Here is an 18,386-nt window from a genome sequence, read left to right on the forward strand (position 1 = left end):
CAAAAGTATGTGGTGGTGGCAACTTTTAACGAACACAGTTCTTTATTTCCATCTTCTTATCTTATATATTGTACTGCGCAGGCTTGCGCCTTATCCAACTAATGCCTGGTAAACAGTTGATTAACACCAATCCAACCAACGCAACATCTTTCGCGTCGTATTTGTTTTAGCGTAAATGTTTGCCATTCGCACAAGAAAAGGTGTTACATTGGTGACAACTAGTCTCTACGCATGTGTGGACATTCTCTCCGGTTTTGACTCTGTAGTCGAAGTATTTGTGTGGGGATCATGTTAAGAAAGAGTGAGTGAGAGAGAGAGTGCAAGTAAGTGCGAGAGAGCTCTCCGCCCCCTCGGTTTAACGTTTCATCAATGATTCACTTTTCTCTTCGGAACCACCCTTTCATGACGTGACCTCTGCGGAGCTTTGCTATCTTTGATGATGCAGGCAAGGCAGCAGCACTCCGAGCTGTCTTCGACACACGGCCCACCGGAGCTCGCCCCAGACAGTTCACCGACTGCGCTTCCCTGACTGCACCTGTATCAGCCACAGGTAAGTTCTTCACACCGCGTCATGAAAAGTAGCTATTATAGTATATAACTTAAGAACGAGAAATACATATACACCATAACCATATATAGACATTCAGTAGGTTATGTAAATGCTTAGAGAGTTAACTTATTCGTAGAACTATAGAACGTTTGTCAAATAGGAGCGCCTATGGGGCCCGAGTCCGTTGGAATCCAGACTGCTGAGATTCGAGAATAGCTTTTAGACTGTTCTGATTTCATTAGGTTTTTAATGATATTAACTGAGACTGTGTCAAGGACTTCCAAATGGTCTAAAGACTGATGATAAACCTGTTATACCTCTAATGGAGAAAGGGTGTCCTGTGGAACAATAATGATGAGACAGAGTCAAGCGTTAGATGGACTATAGCAGAGATGAAAATCCCTTTAGGCCTGTCGGCAACTGTTGAGGTGAGGTCTGGAATCAACATGAATCTTGATAAGGGTAACTTAAGCTGTCCCACAGATGTATTCACATAAGACAAACACGCACACACACCTGCACGCACATACCTGAGAATGGCTGTTTACCATGGAAACATGTCTAATGATATGTAGTCCTCAAAGAGAGAGCGTCCTTCATTCTGCCTGCATTCAAATAACCAAACTCACACCAAACCAGATCCACCAGTTTTTTAGGGACAAACTGGCATAAGGGACCAGCAGCCATGTCAAACGCACACATACACACTTGCGCACACACACACATACACACACAGCACTCAGGCAGTTACTAACACATGCTCTTACCTTAGGCTCCATGTCGGTTGCTGTTTTTTAAACAAAATGTTTATTCTCGGGTCCTCTTTCTGTTGTGTGTTCCGTGTAATATTTGTTTGTATGCAGGGCAGTGGTTAAGTTTCCATTGGATATGTAAATGTATTAAAATGATATTCTGTTCTAGTAGACTCTGATGTAAGCGCCTCAGTGGGCAAGGAATGGACCAGGACCATGGCAAATTGTAACCCAGTAAGTCTCTCCAGCATGTCAAAGACTGGCCCTTCTGGCCCCAAACCACAGACCTCAGCAGAATGTGATACCTGCAGCTAAGTCAAAAGAGGGCCTGTAGTCACCTCTCCTGCTCTGACACTTACCACAGGGCCCAGCTCCTGTAGAGAATCTCTACTGAGTGATATTAGATTGTGTCTGGGCCAGTGCTCCAGTGCTCATGGATATAGGTGTGAGTGTATTTGTATTGCATCTCCCCTCCAATGGGACCACTGACTGTTTCCATGACATCAGCTCCTTCTCTGTTAACTCTGCCTTGTCTGTGTTTTTGTGTGTATTTTCCAGCACAGATCACCATCCTCCTCTAGTGATGAAGTCAACCTGGGGCCCTCTGCTAACCCACAGTATGTACCCAAAGTCTGATTTTATCAGACTTCATGAGACTGTTGTCTTCCTTGTGGTCGCAGCTTAATTTTTTAAAGACCAAACTGCTTTCCCAGTTGTGTTATGTAATAGTGACGGGTGAAAAAAGGATAATGTTGTGCTCTCTTGAACTGAATGATTCTAGTCAGACCGTTAATGTGTAATGCACTGAATTGGGTTATCATGATATGTGATACCACCATCTGTATGACACCTATCTGTCACATTCCTGTTTACTTTAGCGCCAAGCCCACTGACTTTGACTTCCTGGCCGTCATTGGTAAAGGGACCTTCGGAAAGGTGAGCGAGAAAGAAAGAAAGAGAGAATGCAGTATGTTCATCTGATAAAGAGCTTCGTCTTAAATTATTAACTTGGCTCACCTGGAAGTAAATAATGCCTCAGGTAAAACGAGTGTGGAAAAGAATGAGAAACCCAGAAAATAGCACACATCATGTGCTGACGTTGTCCTTCAGTTACTCAGAAGGTTCAGGGTGTTGTCTTTCTGAGAGGCCAGACCATGTTAAAGTAAACAGGAAGTACTCCCCCTCTCGCCCTTCTACCTGAGCAGTTAGCCATGGTCAAACTATAGTGTGTGTTTCCCATCTTCTGTGTGTCTTGCATCTAATGTTGTGTTCAGGAGTTCCTTTGTGGGACAGGGAAGCTCTTTGGTGTATAAAGAAATTACATTTTGCTCACCCGATTGAATGTGGATCTGTTGCGATACATTGTTAAAAAATAAGAAATCACATATTCTGATTCACACTCACAAATACTGTCTTGGAACCGTTCTATGTTGAGGGTAACACAACTAACTGATGTTCTCCACGCAGGTCCTGCTTGCCAAACTCAAAGCCGACAACAAATTCTATGCTGTCAAAGTTCTCCAGAAGAAGGTCATCCTGAAGAAGAAAGAGGTAGGTCTAGTAAGACCCACCCGAGGGTCACATTGGTGCTAAGCAGTGAGGTGAGAGGTCAGGGGAACATGGAGACCAGAGAGAGAGAGAGACCAGGTCTGGAAGATCATCCCCTGTGCCACTCTCCAGTCTGCAGTCTTTGTGTCTGAGGAAAGATGTGTGTTTTTGAGATTATCTAATCTGATCTGGAGGGTGCCCTGTGTTCTGGATTGTGCCCTGCTCTTTGTCCTTAGGCAGAGTTTTACAGCGTGTTGTCTGTCTTAAGGGCTCGAGGAGGGGGTTGTGGGTGGTGGTGGTGGTGGTGGTGGGGGGGGGGTATTGGTACTTGCCCATGTCTCCCAGCACCACATGGGTGTTCAGGATCCACTAATCAGATCCTGTGTTTATTACTGTGAGGTGGAACCAGTTCAGCGCTGTGCTAAATAACTGTCTCATCCCAGACTCCATTAATGGGAATGTTTACCTCTATGTTGTCACACTGTGAGAGGCTAACTGTCAGGACCATAAACGCAGGTTATCAACTCAAGTGTTTAAACCGGGACTTTTCCCTCTCTCATTCACAGTGATTTAGGTAAATAACAGGACACAGTAAGAGTGCAAGGCAGTCCCTTTCTCTCGCTTTCTGTGTCTACTCTCTCACTATGCCTCTCTCTCCCTTCTCTCTTTTGTACCCAATTCCATAGTCATCCTTAACCACTCTTTCTTAAGTGTGTACTGGCACACTATTGCACACAATCGAGTGATAGCAAGGAGTCCCCAGCCCTGTTAACAGTCCAGAAGGATTTGGACATATTCGGGGCAGACGGACTGCTGCAAACCATGCAAGACCATGACACCAACGGGGACAGAGAGAGATCTGTGCCCTGCTGACGAGCCTCCTCGTGTCTCCTGGTTCAATACTGCTTTGTGTCCATCAACACCACCCTCCCCACCACCACCACCACTCCCGCTTTAGTTCCACTCCTCACCCCTTCTCCTCCTCCTCCACCCACCCACCCCCACCCCACACACTTCCACCCGTTCCCCTCCCCTCCTGCAGCAAAAGAACATCATGGCAGAGAGGAACGTCCTCTTGAAGAGCCTTAAACACCCCTTCCTGGTGGGGCTCCACTACTCCTTCCAGACCCCAGAGAAGCTCTACTTCGTCCTGGACTACGTCAATGGAGGCGAGGTAGGCCCGCAGCCACACACACACACATACACGTGTTTAACTCGGTCATGTAGGTCTCTGCAGCAACACCCCTGAATCTCCTTTCAGGCCTACTGCCACACACCAGTGTTCATGGAAGTCTACCGTGTCTCACCAGAGTTTTAAAGATCTAGTCTGCCTCAGTTAAACTCACAAATGCCTCTGTTAAACTCACATATACCTATTTTACAGATCTTGCATTGTACTGACTCTAAGTTGGTGATGCCACCACTCGCTAATGGTTCCTGTCTGGGTTAAGTGTTGCTATGGCAGGTGAAGAGGTCTGACCACTGATCAATTCTGAAGGATACCGGACTGTAACAATGTTCCTAATAAGTAATCCTTTATTTAGATTTAATGAGACAGGAGGAAGGCCAGCATGCTTCCAAGACTTTGTACTGAGTCCAGTACAAAGCCCCGTTTCTGTACAGACTCTATACTTCTGCTAGTTAAGTTTCAGCCTTGTGGAAACTGTGGAAGTATTAGAATCAGAATGGGTTTTATTCGCCATGAAAGTTTGCACAGACAAAGAATTTGCTTTGGCAGGAAGGTGCAAACATTAAACATATAGGAATCTAAAATTTAAATATGAGGACTAACTATAATAAGGGTACAAAACTAGCAATACTAAGTGGAATTAGATAAAAAATAAACTATACAATAAAATATAAAATAAAATATAAGTTGCAGTAATTTACAATATAAAAATACAAATATTACAAAAAATACAAATGGTACAAGATTGTATTGTGCAGTGCAAAGAGCAGTGCATTAGTCTAGTCCAGTCACAGTCATGACCCCGTACAGGAAGAGTTCTAGTTTAGTCATACCCCAGCCCCGGCCCCAGCCCTATCTTTTAGTCCTTCACCATTCTAGAATGAGACTGTGTACTAGTGGTTATGTCACATGGTTGTATCCCAGGGCACAGCTGAATAAACATCTCTCTTTGTCGGTCTCTCTCTCTCTCACACACACACTTTTGTTTCTCTGTGTTCTCTGTCCTCCTCCAGCTGTTCTTCCACCTGCAGAGAGAGAGGTGCTTCTCTGAGCCCAGAGCCAGGTTTTATGCTGCTGAGGTGGCCAGCGCTATCGGCTACCTCCACTCCCTCAACATCGTTTACAGGTCTCTCTCTCTCTCTGTATCTCTCTCTGTATCTCTCCCTCTCTTTCTCTCTCTCTCTCTCTCTCTCTCTCTCTCTCTCTGTATCGCTCTCATAAACACACACACACAATCACACCCCTCAAACACTCAGAAATGCTTGCGCACACACACACTTTGAAACTTTTTTCTTTGTATCAATTGTAGAGATCTGAAGCCAGAGAACATACTCTTAGATTCTCAAGTAAGTCCTTTTCCTAGATGTGCCTCAGTGCTCCCTTCAGATGACATCAACGCACATTCCTATAATGCATTACAAATCACATCACAGATTGAGTGTGTGTTTTGTGTTCCAGGGCCACGTGGTGCTGACAGACTTTGGGCTGTGTAAAGAAGGGGTGGAGCCAGAGAGCACCACCTCTACCTTCTGTGGAACCCCAGAGGTGAGACCATGCCCCTCAGGATTTCAACTATCAACTATCAGGAAGTCAAAGGATTCATTTGAAGTAACTCTATACTGACCCAAGTCAAGTCAGTTTATTTATAAAGCACATTTAAAAACAGCCAACGCCGACCAAAGTGCTGTACAAAGTTATCAACTAAGGCAAACAACAATAAATAGAAACAACAGACAAACAAAACAATTAAGCACGAGTGACCCTAAACTGACTCGAAAGCCAAAGAATAAAAATACGTTTTAAGACGGGACTTAAATGTCTCGGTGATGGGGGATGACCTGATAAAGATGGGCAATTTATTCCACAGACTAGGGGCCACAACTGAAAAGGCACGATGACCTTTTGTTTTCATCCGAGTCTGTGGAATGGCTAAAAGGAACTGGTTCGATGATGTAAGGGGCCTGGAAGTGTGATAAGGAGATCTGAAATGTACAATGGAGCCAATCCATGTAAAGCTTTAAAAACAAGTAACAACACCTTAAAACCTAGCACTAAACAGACGCATTCTGGTAAAACATGCCTAGTGACTTGTGGATGTCTGTGTGTGTGTGTGCGTAGTACCTAGCCCCTGAGGTCCTGAGGAAGGAGCCGTATGACAGGACAGTGGACTGGTGGTGTTTGGGAGCTGTGCTGTATGAGATGATCTACAGTCTGGTCAGTCTCATCCATCTGTCTGTCTATATATCCATCCATCCATCTCTCTATGTATCCATCCATCCAGCTATCTCTCTATATATCCATCCATCCATCCATCTCTCTATGTATCCATCCATCCAGCTATCTCTCTATATATCCATCCATCTATCTATATAACCATCCATGCATCTATCTATATATCAATCCATCTATTCCTCCATAATTCCATCTATCTAAAGAGACTGACTGAGAGACAAAAATGGTTGATCCATTATTTCAATCACTTATGTATTTGCAAATTTAACTAGATGATTGATGGTGAAACATAATCCCCCCCCCCCCCCCCAGCCTCCGTTCTACAGTCGCGACGTGTCTGAGATGTATGACGGGATCCTGCACAAGCCCCTCCCCCTGCCCCCGGGGAAGTCTGACGCCCTGTGCAGCCTCCTCCTGGCTCTGCTGCAGAAGGACCAGCGCAGACGCCTTGGGGCCATCGCAGACTTTGTGAGTCTCAGCATCACACCTGGGTTCATTACTGTTGCCAATCCTGTCCAATACTTGGCTCTTGATTTAGATTTCCCTGTGAGGAAAATACAAATATATTTAGTACTTTCAAGGAATGGAGTTAGTCATGTCCTGTGGGTTAATGGAGCTAGCATGGACCAGGTGCACTTTCCTGTCTCTCTAATATACCTTCAGCCTCTTCTCTGTATGTTCCTGGACTGTGTGCTGTGTTTGTCTCCAGCTGGAAATAAAGAACCACATGTTTTTCTCACCAATAAACTGGGATGACCTGTACCACAAGAGGATCACTCCTCCATACAACCCCAACGTTGTGAGTTTCCACACACATGCCTGCACACGCGTTTGCCTCTCAAGTCTCCCCCTCGCATCACCTGTCTGTTTTCCCTGCCCCCCCCCCCCCCCCACCCTCTCCTCCCTCTTTCAGAAAGGTCCAGCTGACACGCAGCACATCGACCCAGAGTTCACCAGGGAGGTGGTGCCAGGCTCGGTGGGCCGGACTCCAGAGATGACCACCGGTGCCAGCAGCTCCAACGCCTTCAACGGCTTCTCCTACGTCTCCAGTGATGACAGCTACCTCTGAGACCAGGAACCTCCACAAGAAAGCATCACACCGTCACTAAATTCACATTTGATCGGGACTTCCTGCTGCCCTGGCATTTCCTTCTTGTTTCTGTATGTTCTTTGTTCTGTGGAAGCAGGGAAGCTGCATTGGCCTCTATAGAACTAGAATGCAAAAGATTCTGTATTCATCTTTCTCTTATGGGTGGAATAGCGGAGCGTCCATCTTTGATGTGGACTGTCGTCTAGACATCCACAGCAGACACGGATGTGTTGTTGAGGGCAGGAGTAGGCACGTTTTCATGAAGATCGACCTCTGGACTGCTACCCATGTTGCCTGTTTCTATGCTGATAGTCTTAGCTAGGAGTAAAGGTTCTTGAATGCACATTTCAGGACAATTTGGTGTCTTTCACATCTTAGACTGATGTTTAGACATTAAATAACAGACTGAATTATCCTTTCTTGTAGAGTTGGCATGGAGACTTTATCAAATTAATTATTTATCCTGCATGTAAATATTCTTTAGCTACTGTATCTGGAACCAATAAAAACGTTTAAAATTAATGTTCTTTTAATGGAACTCAATGTATTGATGTTAATAATTGATTTGGATTGTCTGTATTAATCTAATGTGCAGGGTTCTTTTGTTGTCATGACTATGTTCAGAACCAGGCCTTCAGTGACGCACAGACGTGTGTGTACATAGACAACTTTCCTCTCAGTCAGACATCTTGTCGTGAATATTTACCAGGTCTTGAAGATGTGTAAAAGGAACACAGAAGGTGATAGGTTCATAGATTTTGGATGTTTCTATTTTATTGTCAAATAAAACATAACACAATAAAGCAATAAACATGCAAACCACCTAAATGCCTAAAATCAAACTCTACGACAGTATGACAGGGCAAGAACGTGAACTTTTAGAACAGTCTTTTTTTAGCATTAAATAAGGGTAAACTCATTCCACAAGTCTATTAAATATCTAAAAAACTAATCTGGCAAAACTTTCTGTTAAAAAAAGAAAAACAAGATGAGATATGGGTCATTACAGGCTGTCACATTTGTGTGTGTGTTTTTTTTTTTTTTTTTTTAAGTGTCCACAAACTGAGCTGTATTCATCCATGAATGACAACCTAAGGTTGAAGTGGCAATCTGCTACCAACAAACAGACAGGCAGGCAGACATACAAGCAGGCAAACAGACACACACAAACACAAAAGCAGGCAGACAAAAGCAGGCAGACAGACAGGCAGGCAAGCAGCCATACAGATAAGCAGACAGGCAGGCAGGCAGGTGTATGTGTGTTAGGCCTTAGATGATCGGTGCTTGATGAAGAATCCAGCCATCAGCAGGGCCACAAGGATGCCCAGGAAGATGCCCAGACCCACACCAGAGGGCAGAACGTGAGGGGGGAACGCTCCGTACACAAACACACTGAAGGTGGTGGTCAGCTGGCAGTAGCTACACACACACAACAGTAGTCTTGCATGAAACTGTTATTCATGCTATGCCTGACATGTAAAAAATGAAATAAAATACACACACACTTTCTAACCTGTATCTGGGGTCCACCACGATGACCTTGAAGATGTACATGCCGTTATATTCAGGGAAGAGTACTCTGTTGCCAGAGTCCTTGTTGAGGACCTGATACTGGGCTGTAGGCTCAGAAAGAGGAGGCCCATCAGAGTCCAGGCAGCTCACATAGTTCTGGAGACACACACACAAAACAGACACAGCTATAGAACATCCCTATGTTTATGACTGTGAAGGTGCCTGTGCCAGCCACTATCCAGGTAAAAAGTATAACAAAAGGTACATGGATTCATCATCAAGCAGACACAAGGAGAAACATTCTGAAGCCTTAAGATGGCTGAAACAGTGCCAGCTGCAGGGCGAGTGTGAGGCGTGCGGGCGTACGTGTCGGTTCCAGGCGGTGTGGGGGTCCGGCTGGTGCTGCTGGCTCAGCTGGGAGGTCCAGTTCTGTGGCTGGGAGACACAGCGAGCGCCACGGACCGTCTGGGTGTACTCGTAGTTGTGCATCCCATGGACCTCGAACAGGATGAAGTCTGCCTTCACGTCCTCCACAAACTCTTCCCCTTGCCATCTTCGGCCGCAGCAGAGGCAGAGAGGAGATGGGGAGGGGAGGAGAGGGGGATGGAAACGAGAGGACGAGAGGGGGCAGGCCATGCAGGAGATGAGAGGACAGGACAGAGAGGGGAGGGGAGGTGGACAGGGGCGGGAGAGGGGTCAGATGGGTTAAGGTGTAGTCTGGTGGATCTTCTCTTCAAACTTAAAGATCCTGTAAAGTGGACCTGGAAACGGGTTTTAAGTTCGCCACATCACAGAATAATGTGTTATTAACTACCCATCCAAATTCGAATGAAAAAATAACACCGACAAGTATGTTAAATTAGGCTTTGAAATCGTGAAAAAATCTGCAGTCTTCTCTTCTTGAGACTGGGGGGGCGTGTCGCCTGAAGGAGCTGAAGCTCCGCCCCCCGCTGCCTAGTGCCCACCTCCGACCCAGATAATGGACGCTATGTCAAGCCAAACAAAAGCGTATAGAATTAGTATTTATTTGTTCAATGAGTGAAACATACAGATGCATATAAATGAAATGTTCCCCTGAGATGTAACAGTAAAAATGGACACCAGAGACAGCAGACAGTGAGCTCTCCAACTAGGCTACTTCTAACACATTAGCTACCATTTCACCAAAATACCATCATTCTACACCGAGTAGCCTAATATCAATTTAGCGGTTTGCACTAACTCATAGCAGAGATACCTCTGGAAAAGTTATCTAGTATAATTATAACAAGCACACAGAACTGAGTGATGAACTGCTGGCGGCGGTGTATGGTCCAGGTGCGAACGGAGGATGAACGGCCGGAGGGGCGATGCTCAGTACGGCTCCGCGCTGCAAGAGAAGCCGTGTGTTGGTGAACCCCGTCTGTCTCTGGTCCATGTTAAAACTGTCCGCCGTGAAATGGTCAGTGCAGAGGCGGCTGTTGGAGTTTATCCGAAGCTTTCCATGAGTGTGGCTCTTCACAAAATCTATCCACCTATTTTTCCTTTCATTATCAATAGTGAAAATTAAATGGCGTTGCAGCGCAGCTGTAGTTCTTGCATCCAGGGAAGATGCAGTTGCGGGTGGTGTGAGACATCCTGAAGCTAGCTAGCTAGCAGATGTAGGCTACAATAACAGTACAGCAGGAGGAGCCATTCAGTGATCTGACGTAGATAGGGCGAAATGACGTAGATAGGGCATTTTTTGGCTCTGCCCATTAAAACCTGATCTGAAAACGGAAGAGAAACTGTTCTTCAGTTTAACTCCACATTTCAGTGTGACAAAGTTTTAGCGCTTTGCACATGCTTTTAGGAACTCATTTCACACGTATATAATGTACTTAGATGCAAAACATGGAATTTACTTAACAGGATCTTTAACCTTGTGACCTCCAGGTGTGTATGGGGCAACGTTTTCACACAATGTCTGAGCTCCAGTGACATGTTTGTGTCCGAGTGCAATGCCTGTGTACCATCTAGCTTCATCTTAGCCACTCACCGCTCGAGTGTGTGTGTTTGTGTGTGTGTGTGCCAGCCACTCACAGCTGCAGTGAGGGTATCCAGGGGGTGCCTTTGAAGACCAGCAGAGGGCATAAGTAGTCTACGATGCTGTAGGGCAGGATCAGGTCATGTGAAGCCTTGCCAGGCCTTGCCAGGAACTCGGGGTCGTACACCTCTCTGGATGGAAGTAGAATGGGGAAGGAGGGATGTGGGGGAGTCAGGAGAGGAGAAAATGAGTGCGTGGGGGGGGGGGGGGGGGGGGGGCAGGGTTGTAATAGGGTGTTTCTCTCAGTACAGTGATATATTCCAGAACTCATATCCACCTGCCACACTGGAGGATGGAGTAAAAAGACAAAATTGTCTATGGGCTGACGGCAGGGAGCTTGCGAGCCACAGAGGGATTGGACCTACTTTGGAATGTGGTAGGTAAAGTTGTCTTGGAGCTTCTCCTGGGAGATGATGTCTTTGGTGCACGTTGTCACTTTCCTGGCAAAAGGAAGCAGGCATAAGCACACACACACACAAACAACATGATATGGTAAGTTATATTGGTAAAAAAAATGCATGGATGTGACGGCACCATGTTGCAGATCCTCTGGCCTTACATCAGTACTCTAATGTGCTTCCCAGGTGGACAGCCGGTAATGATGTGAGCTTTCTACGACGGGGACACACAAACACAGGTTGACTGATCCCTGTTGTTGTTGTTGCTGCGCATGTGTCACAAATAGTCGGTGGAAATACCCGTTCTGCTCACCGGTCCGACTGACAGGGTGGCTCGGTGTTGTTGTCAGTAACAGTTGTTTCCCCTTGTACATGTGAGTGTGTGTGTGTGAGGGTGTGTGGAGGTGAGGGCTCTAACCAGGGGGTTCAGGTTCTTGCAGGTCACATATCGTCCCATCAGATCCACAGCAACGGTGGAGAGGCCGCTTGCACGAGAGCTGGAACACACACACACGGCTCTCGAGAGCACAGGCCTTTCCGAAGGAGCAGACAGACTGGTGTGTGCCGTTCAGACAGCTACGGCTGCAGGTCTCCGTCTCATGCCAGGCAGAAGAGGAGTGATTGGCCTGCATGGAGCGACATCCCTCCACCACTGGGGGGCACTCTTACCTGCCGTGTTGACTTCCACTTCCTAAACGGGTGTAGCCCAGCTCACGCAGCCTGATCTCCTACCAACCACATGGACAGCAGGTCAGAGCGGAGGCCAGAGATCATTTTGTATTACCGATGGTGGATACAACTAGGGATGCACCGATACCGATACCAGTATCGGGCCCGACACAAAGCTCATGTACTTGTAAAAATACCCCCGATACCAAAGACCGATACCTCACGTGACTGACAGAGACAGTGGCGGCAGCAGCAGACACAATGTCAGCCTCAAGGGTGTGGATATATTAAAAAATGTATGACAACAACTCACACATTGCGAACTGCATGCTTTGTTCTTTTTGGACACTGAAATGTGTGCTTTAAGTTAGTGAAGAAGTCACTAACTAAGTTAAGAAGTGTAGCATCCGCCGTTTGAAATGATGGTCTCTTCAATTAATGGTTCACATTCTTTTTAATGAAACCTTGTTGTGAACACACCGTAAGAGCTACAACAGATACAAATAGCCTACATTCATTGGTATATCTTACAGCATGTAACTTCCATTACCTTTTAATAAACCAATTTACTTGTATGTACCTTTATAACATTGCAGCGAACAAACATGACACGAGTATAGCTGTAGCATGTTAGCAACCTCCATTGGCTTAGACTAGCGCATTGCAAGTTTACAAAAAGGGTGCTAAAGAACCGTATATATCGCCGTATTGATAATTAACTATCACTTTCTCCGTATTTATTTGACAACAGTATTATAAGCTACACGTGAGTAGTCTCACAGCCCAACGGAGCAGTATCAGACTCATATTCTGAATAGAAGAGTATGACAACGTCAGGCTACCACTGTGTTGTGCTTGGATAAAAAAATATATATATATGTAGAGGTATCGGTATTGGTATCGGCGAGTACTACAAAAAAAAAATATCGGTACTCGTACTCGGTCCTTAAAAAATGGTATCGGTGCATCCCTAGTTACGACAAGTGTCGTCGGGAGACAGGAGGGACACACACACGCAACTAAACACACGCTACCATCCTGTATTTCTTGGTGCCTCTTTGGGTGATGCCGTCCGACGCAAAGACCACTTTAGATGAGAGGAGCTTGGAGTTTGTCACTGTCAACTGGAGACACAAACAAGTTGGAATGACTTCTACGTCCACACTGGACCAGGCAACAGACAAATGTGTGAGTGTGTACCAGGGGGAAGAAGGTGCAGGCAGGAGAGGGGACGTAGACAGCAGACAGTTCCAAGGTGCCGTCCATGTCGATGTAGAAGTGCTCTCCTTGAAACATGCCGTCAAACTGCTCCACCTAGGGGCAAGATAGGAGAACCGAGTCTACCTAGAACGATGCTACCCTGGCCCTAGCACTAGTCCTAACCCTAATCGTAGCCCTAGCCCTGGTCCTGTTGACAGGTGACTCACAAGGCAGCCCTCTATAGGCAGGGAGGTGCGCGCCAGCTCTTGCTGGATGAAGATGGTCTGATGGTCAAAGTCCACCAGCCCGGGGACACGGTCCTCGTGGACCTCGATGAGAAGCAGGTCTCCGTAGTGTGTGAACAGCATCACATCCTCTTGGGTCAGGTCCAGCACCACGGTCATCTGGACCACAGCAAAACAGGAAATTAGACATAAGGTCTACATCACTAGACTTCCCCCTACAACAGCATATCTTGGTGTCAGTCCCTATTTTATTCAAACAAGAATATATATATATTTTTTTACATTTGTATTGATGATATAGTATGCAGTATGAATAGACACTGTGTACCTGCACTACTGTTCTATGCAACGGTGTTCCTGTGAATGCAGCTCACCTTCATGACCTTGGCCTCCATCCCCATCCTGCCATAGTACAGGGCCCCATCACTGGTCATCACAGCAATCACTGCATTGTCATCTAAACACCACACACACACAGGGAGGGGGGGGGCACCTTACTCTGGGAAACCATGGCAGTTCGGTTTACAATTGTATTATCTCTTTCACACACACACACACACACACAAATGGTGAAGGAGAAGTGTTACCTGTGGCAACTTGTATGATGGTGACATTGTCAGGGGGGAGGGGGGCCTGCCCTTGGTTGATCACGGCCACCGTCCGGAGGACAATACCGTGGTTGGGTGAGTAGAGCAGCATGTTGGGGGACCAGATGATGAGGTGGCCTCTCATCCCGGCTGTCTGGATCACGTTCAAGGTCGACGGGGGGTCCATCACGGGCTGCTGCTCCGACTGCTGGCTGCTGCTCCCTGTGATGTAGCGTAAAGAGAACTGCGGACAGACTGAGGGCTGGTACACCCGCTCCCTTCTGCCCCCCCCAGCCTGGCCTGGCACACTCATAGAGAAGAGGGTTCTTCATTTCAGAGAGGTCAGGGAATCATTTTTACAGTTCTCCTACATTGGCCCAAATGGGTGAACTGTTGTTTTGCTTCCCTGCTGGAAAATTGGTGTCAAACATCAGTGTTTGAACCCACCCACCCCTTTCCCCCTCTGTGAAGCGCATTGTGGTGCCACTTAGTATGAAATTCGAGATATAAAGTTTGATTTGATTTGACTTCAGTTGTCCGTGTGTGAGAAAACGCTGGGAAGGACCCATTGAGAACGCTTTGGGGTTCTTGGAAGGATTGGTGAGATGGTTTGTATTTAGCTATAGCACACAGACAACTGAAGTGGTGGATGGTGTGAGGTAACGCCTGCTTTTCTAAGAGTGTACCAGAGAGGGCTAAAGGTTCACGTCTCACCATGTTCTGGTCGTCTATGATCATCTCCACGATGCTGGACACTGTGGGCATGTTAAACAACCCTCCAATGAGCTCCTGTGGAGTGAAGTCGAGATCGGTGTGTCTCCTTGTCAAAGCCGCCGACCACATCAACTCAGCACTGCGCTACTCTTTACTGTATGTGTGGTTGTGTTTTGTGGATGATTGAAATACAGACTCAAGCCAAATATACTTTGGTGTGTTATTCTGTATCTGCTGCCACAGACCAGCTGTGTTTCATATCCTTTCGCGCATGCTTGGGGTTCTGCTCACATTTGAGTGGTGGGGAATGCTGTACTTCTGGAAGGACAACCCTCCGTTCGAGGACATGTATATCTGACCGAGATCCAGACGGCTTCCCAGGCTGTACAGCAGCACTACTGAGCTCACTTCCTGTGGCCGGCACAGACACATGATCACTTCCATTTGTCAGCAAAGGGACATGCATGTCAATGATGCTGAAGTTTACCAAGCAGGAGTCTTCTCTGCTGAAGCAGCACTGGAGTGTGGAGACCGAGTCAACTGGGGTGTCCACACCTGAGGGGACAGATGTTAGGTTTATACTAGTGTTTAAGTCCAGACAGAGATTGTTAATGAGCGATTCTGTAGAAGCTCACTTTTCTTACGAGAAAATCCAGTTCATAACCCTCAACTCCTGCAAAACCACAACATGACAGCCATGTGTCTTAAGGAGGCTGGCTATGAACTGTGTCTTGACCAAAGTCATCCTCTACTGACTGTTCTAGCTATCCACACACCTGTTTGTGTTTTCATATCTGCATGTACAGTTTGTGTGTAAAGCTATAGGCTACAATAGTGCTCTGAGCCTCATGCTCAAACCTATAGACGTCCTATGGAATAGAGTTGCCTTGAATGTTCCTATCGTCCTGACCTTGGGAGGATGTCCATGTATGGTCTTCCAGAGAGTAGATGTATAGCTTCTCATCGATCACTATGGCCAAGCTGTCTAGGACAAATGCAGCTGTACTGACAGCGCCGATCAAACGCTAACAACAGAACATATAGATATGGTTATGGACATCCCAATATCATGAAATAACACCTACTTTAGTAACACAAAATGTATATTTAAGCAGGTGAGTAGCCTTACTTACATCTGGTCCTAAATAGGAGAGAGGAATATCTGACTCTTCAAAAAATGACCAGGTTATCAGAATCCATCTCCTGTTATTAGTCACAAATAAAGCGTCAGGCAGGGGTGACAAGTAATGTAGCCTATGTAATATAATGTTTGGGAGGAAACAGCACTTATTCACCCCATAAACAACGCCAGATCATTGTTGCAATGACTTCGCACAACAGTGTCCCTACTCTCCTTGTAATACAACAATATCTAGAGAGGAAAAGTGACGTGTTAGCATGGATCATAACATTGTAGACTATACCATAGACTAGCCTGTAGCCGGTAAAGCTAGAACTTAGTCTACCCCTCCCCCAAAGAAACAAAACAACGTTCAATTATTTACCCCAGTCGGCTGTGGAACTGATTTATCTTCTAGATAGCGAGACGACCCTGTCAAATCTGGACTTTGATGACAAAATAAACAAATAATTAAAAAAAGCGAACATGTTCACTTCCCAACCATAAATCATTAGAAAATCATTGAAAATGTGTAATTTAGCTGTCTTACGGCCCATTTTTATAAAGAACTCATTAGTTCTAGCTAAGCTAGCTAGGCTAACTCAAGTAGCTACTAACAACAGTACTGTAGCTAAACTAATCTAAACCCACTAAACCCACTTCATACCTGACTTCTGAAAGACAGAAAGGCAACATGAATAAGGTCATTATGAACTTTTTTTTTATATGAGCTTCTAACATTGCTTCTTTAATTTAATCGGCTGACAGTCAGTCATACAGTCTATGAAGATTAAAGCTAAAGAGCGCAGTCCGAAACTAGCCGTCGCCGATTATCGGTTTGGCCTGGTATGAGACCGCTCTAGTCTAGTCCTTTGTTCTTTGCCTTGATTTGCATGACGTCACGTAACAAACCGCGCTTTCCAGATCATTTGGGGGGCATATTTTATTTTTTATATTTTATTCCAAATCATATATTTGTGAGGTGAAACGTTATGTTTGTAGGCCAGGGACCAAGCCAACAGTGCTTGTCTATGAAAGTTGGATAGTTTAATGGGGATTTTGTTAATATCAAAGTTACATTTTAAAATGAATTTCAGACCACTGATTGTCTTAAATAGGAATTTTGGGAAGATGTGCTGTTTTGATTCTTAAGATATCTAATAATCCAGTTTATTTTTAAAATATTATTTAGCATATTCATATCTACGACAGCTAAGCCACCTTGCTCTTTAGTATTTCTTATAACTGCTTTACAAATGTGTTTTATTTCTCCATACAAAGTTATAGCCTACAGTAACTTATCAATTTCCTTAATGATTGTTTGCATATCGAGAGAGAGTGAAACGTAGACAGGTCTTGAGATACCTTCAGCTTTTGATAACAACACTCTACCATACAATGACTAGTCTCTTAACAGCCATATTAAATCTTTTCTTAATTTTTTCAATTTTATAATCAAAATGGCATCTTAAGATTTGTTTCTCATCCTTACATATGGTAACACCCAAATATGTGACATCTGTTTTGACAGGATGTTTGCTATCTTTAATTGATTTATTTCTGGGAATAGTAGGCTACCGATGTATCAACATTCATAACTAGACCGGATGCAGCAGAGAATTCCTCAACACATTTAATAGCCTTAGTAATCTCTTCCTCACAACTAATGAATAACGCAGTGTCATCTGCCAATTGACAGTTTCAGTTCCTTATCACTGAATTTTATACCGACAAAGTTGGAGTTCTTAACATGAAGAGCCATAATCTGCATAGCCAGTAAAAATAAACATGGAGAAATTGGACAACCTTGCCTAATGCCACGATTTACATAAAACCTCTGTGACGTTCAAAGCAATTTGAACAATTGTTGTCCTTCTTGTTCTTAAAGTTATATGCATCTGTAGGCATGTACTATTTTTGCATTGGGTTGCATGTGTTCCATGCAACCCAATGTCAAAAAAGTCCACGAGTAAAAATCTTTGTTTTTCTCTCTCCACAGGAAGTGCTCACGATATCTGGATACAATTCTGTGACTGTGAGATGGAAGCAGTGACATTGATCCGGTACAGTCTTTGGCCTTCAACACCACTGCAGCCTCAGACAGCTATTTCAATAGATCTACTGCGAATCTTTGCAGCTCTGCAGCTGGAATGTGGGGTGTCCTTGAGGGGCATCACCTTAGCTTTCGAGCATGTAAACTCTTCTTGGAAGGTAATTATAATCTTATGTTGCTTCATGAAGAACTATACTTCTCTTCAACTATTTATTTTAGTGTTGTTTTTGTCTGTCTAATTGAGTGACCATTTTCAGATACATGAGCTATACAGAAAACTCACTAATAAATAATTTGAGGAGTTCAAATTCTTCATTTTTGAGATGGACACAGGCAGAAAGTTGGCACCACTAACTTCAGATGACACTAAATGTCCTCTTTGTCCCAAGATATGAACAATTTAATGGCATGTACAAAAACAACAACATGCATTTAGAATTTTATTGATGCAATGTTTCTTCC

At 45.0% G+C, this 18,386-nt stretch overlaps 2 protein-coding genes across 3 annotated transcripts; one reads left to right on the forward strand and one right to left on the reverse strand.

Annotated features, from left to right (window-relative positions):
* Positions 1–401: 401 nt before the first annotated feature.
* sgk2a (serum/glucocorticoid regulated kinase 2a) lies at positions 402–8,189 on the forward strand. Of its 2 annotated transcripts, none has more exons than XM_062458312.1 (13): positions 402–550; positions 1,475–1,536; positions 1,861–1,919; positions 2,181–2,238; positions 2,770–2,853; positions 3,893–4,024; positions 5,053–5,165; positions 5,349–5,385; positions 5,498–5,584; positions 6,158–6,253; positions 6,584–6,739; positions 6,981–7,070; positions 7,185–8,189. In XM_062458312.1, the coding sequence occupies exons 2-13, from the start codon at positions 1,519–1,521 to the stop codon at positions 7,338–7,340; spliced, it is 1,086 nt and encodes a 361-aa protein (XP_062314296.1). In that variant the 5' UTR covers positions 402–550; positions 1,475–1,518; the 3' UTR covers positions 7,341–8,189. The 2 variants fall into 2 exon arrangements, with proteins under 2 accessions (XP_062314296.1, XP_062314297.1); XM_062458313.1 differs by having other exon boundaries at positions 414–550; positions 1,472–1,536.
* Positions 8,190–8,343: 154 nt separating this feature from the next.
* LOC134018394 (cation channel sperm-associated auxiliary subunit delta-like) lies at positions 8,344–16,702 on the reverse strand. The gene is made up of 21 exons (XM_062458310.1): positions 16,539–16,702; positions 16,257–16,317; positions 16,047–16,123; positions 15,885–15,954; positions 15,662–15,776; positions 15,239–15,306; positions 15,043–15,162; positions 14,752–14,826; positions 14,038–14,281; positions 13,825–13,907; positions 13,433–13,609; positions 13,206–13,319; positions 13,040–13,129; positions 12,006–12,064; positions 11,755–11,833; positions 11,498–11,550; positions 11,304–11,378; positions 10,935–11,069; positions 9,240–9,426; positions 8,875–9,029; positions 8,344–8,780 (listed from the first exon to the last, which is right to left on the reverse strand). The coding sequence occupies exons 1-21, from the start codon at positions 16,610–16,612 to the stop codon at positions 8,624–8,626; spliced, it is 2,268 nt and encodes a 755-aa protein (XP_062314294.1). The 5' UTR covers positions 16,613–16,702; the 3' UTR covers positions 8,344–8,623.
* Positions 16,703–18,386: the final 1,684 nt, after the last annotated feature.

This window comes from Osmerus eperlanus, chromosome 4 (genome assembly GCF_963692335.1).
Source record: "Osmerus eperlanus chromosome 4, fOsmEpe2.1, whole genome shotgun sequence".
NCBI lineage: Eukaryota > Metazoa > Chordata > Actinopteri > Osmeriformes > Osmeridae > Osmerus > Osmerus eperlanus.

Bases quoted from the DNA above. Each gene is read 5' to 3' on its own strand.
- LOC134018394 (XM_062458310.1), bottom strand. From the start codon at position 16,612: ATGTTAGAAGCTCATATAAAAAAAAAGTTCATAATGACCTTATTCATG. The intron at 13,610-13,824 runs GTGAGCTGCATT...GCTGTGGTCCAG, and splicing joins TGGAGGCCAAGGTCATGAAG to ATGACCGTGGTGCTGGACCT. The intron at 9,427-10,934 runs GTGAGTGGCTGG...CTGCGGCCGAAG, and splicing joins TGGATACCCTCACTGCAGCT to ATGGCAAGGGGAAGAGTTTG.
- sgk2a (XM_062458312.1), top strand. The intron at 1,920-2,180 runs GTATGTACCCAA...TGTTTACTTTAG, and splicing joins GGGCCCTCTGCTAACCCACA to CGCCAAGCCCACTGACTTTG. The intron at 5,585-6,157 runs GTGAGACCATGC...GTGTGTGCGTAG, and splicing joins CCTTCTGTGGAACCCCAGAG to TACCTAGCCCCTGAGGTCCT.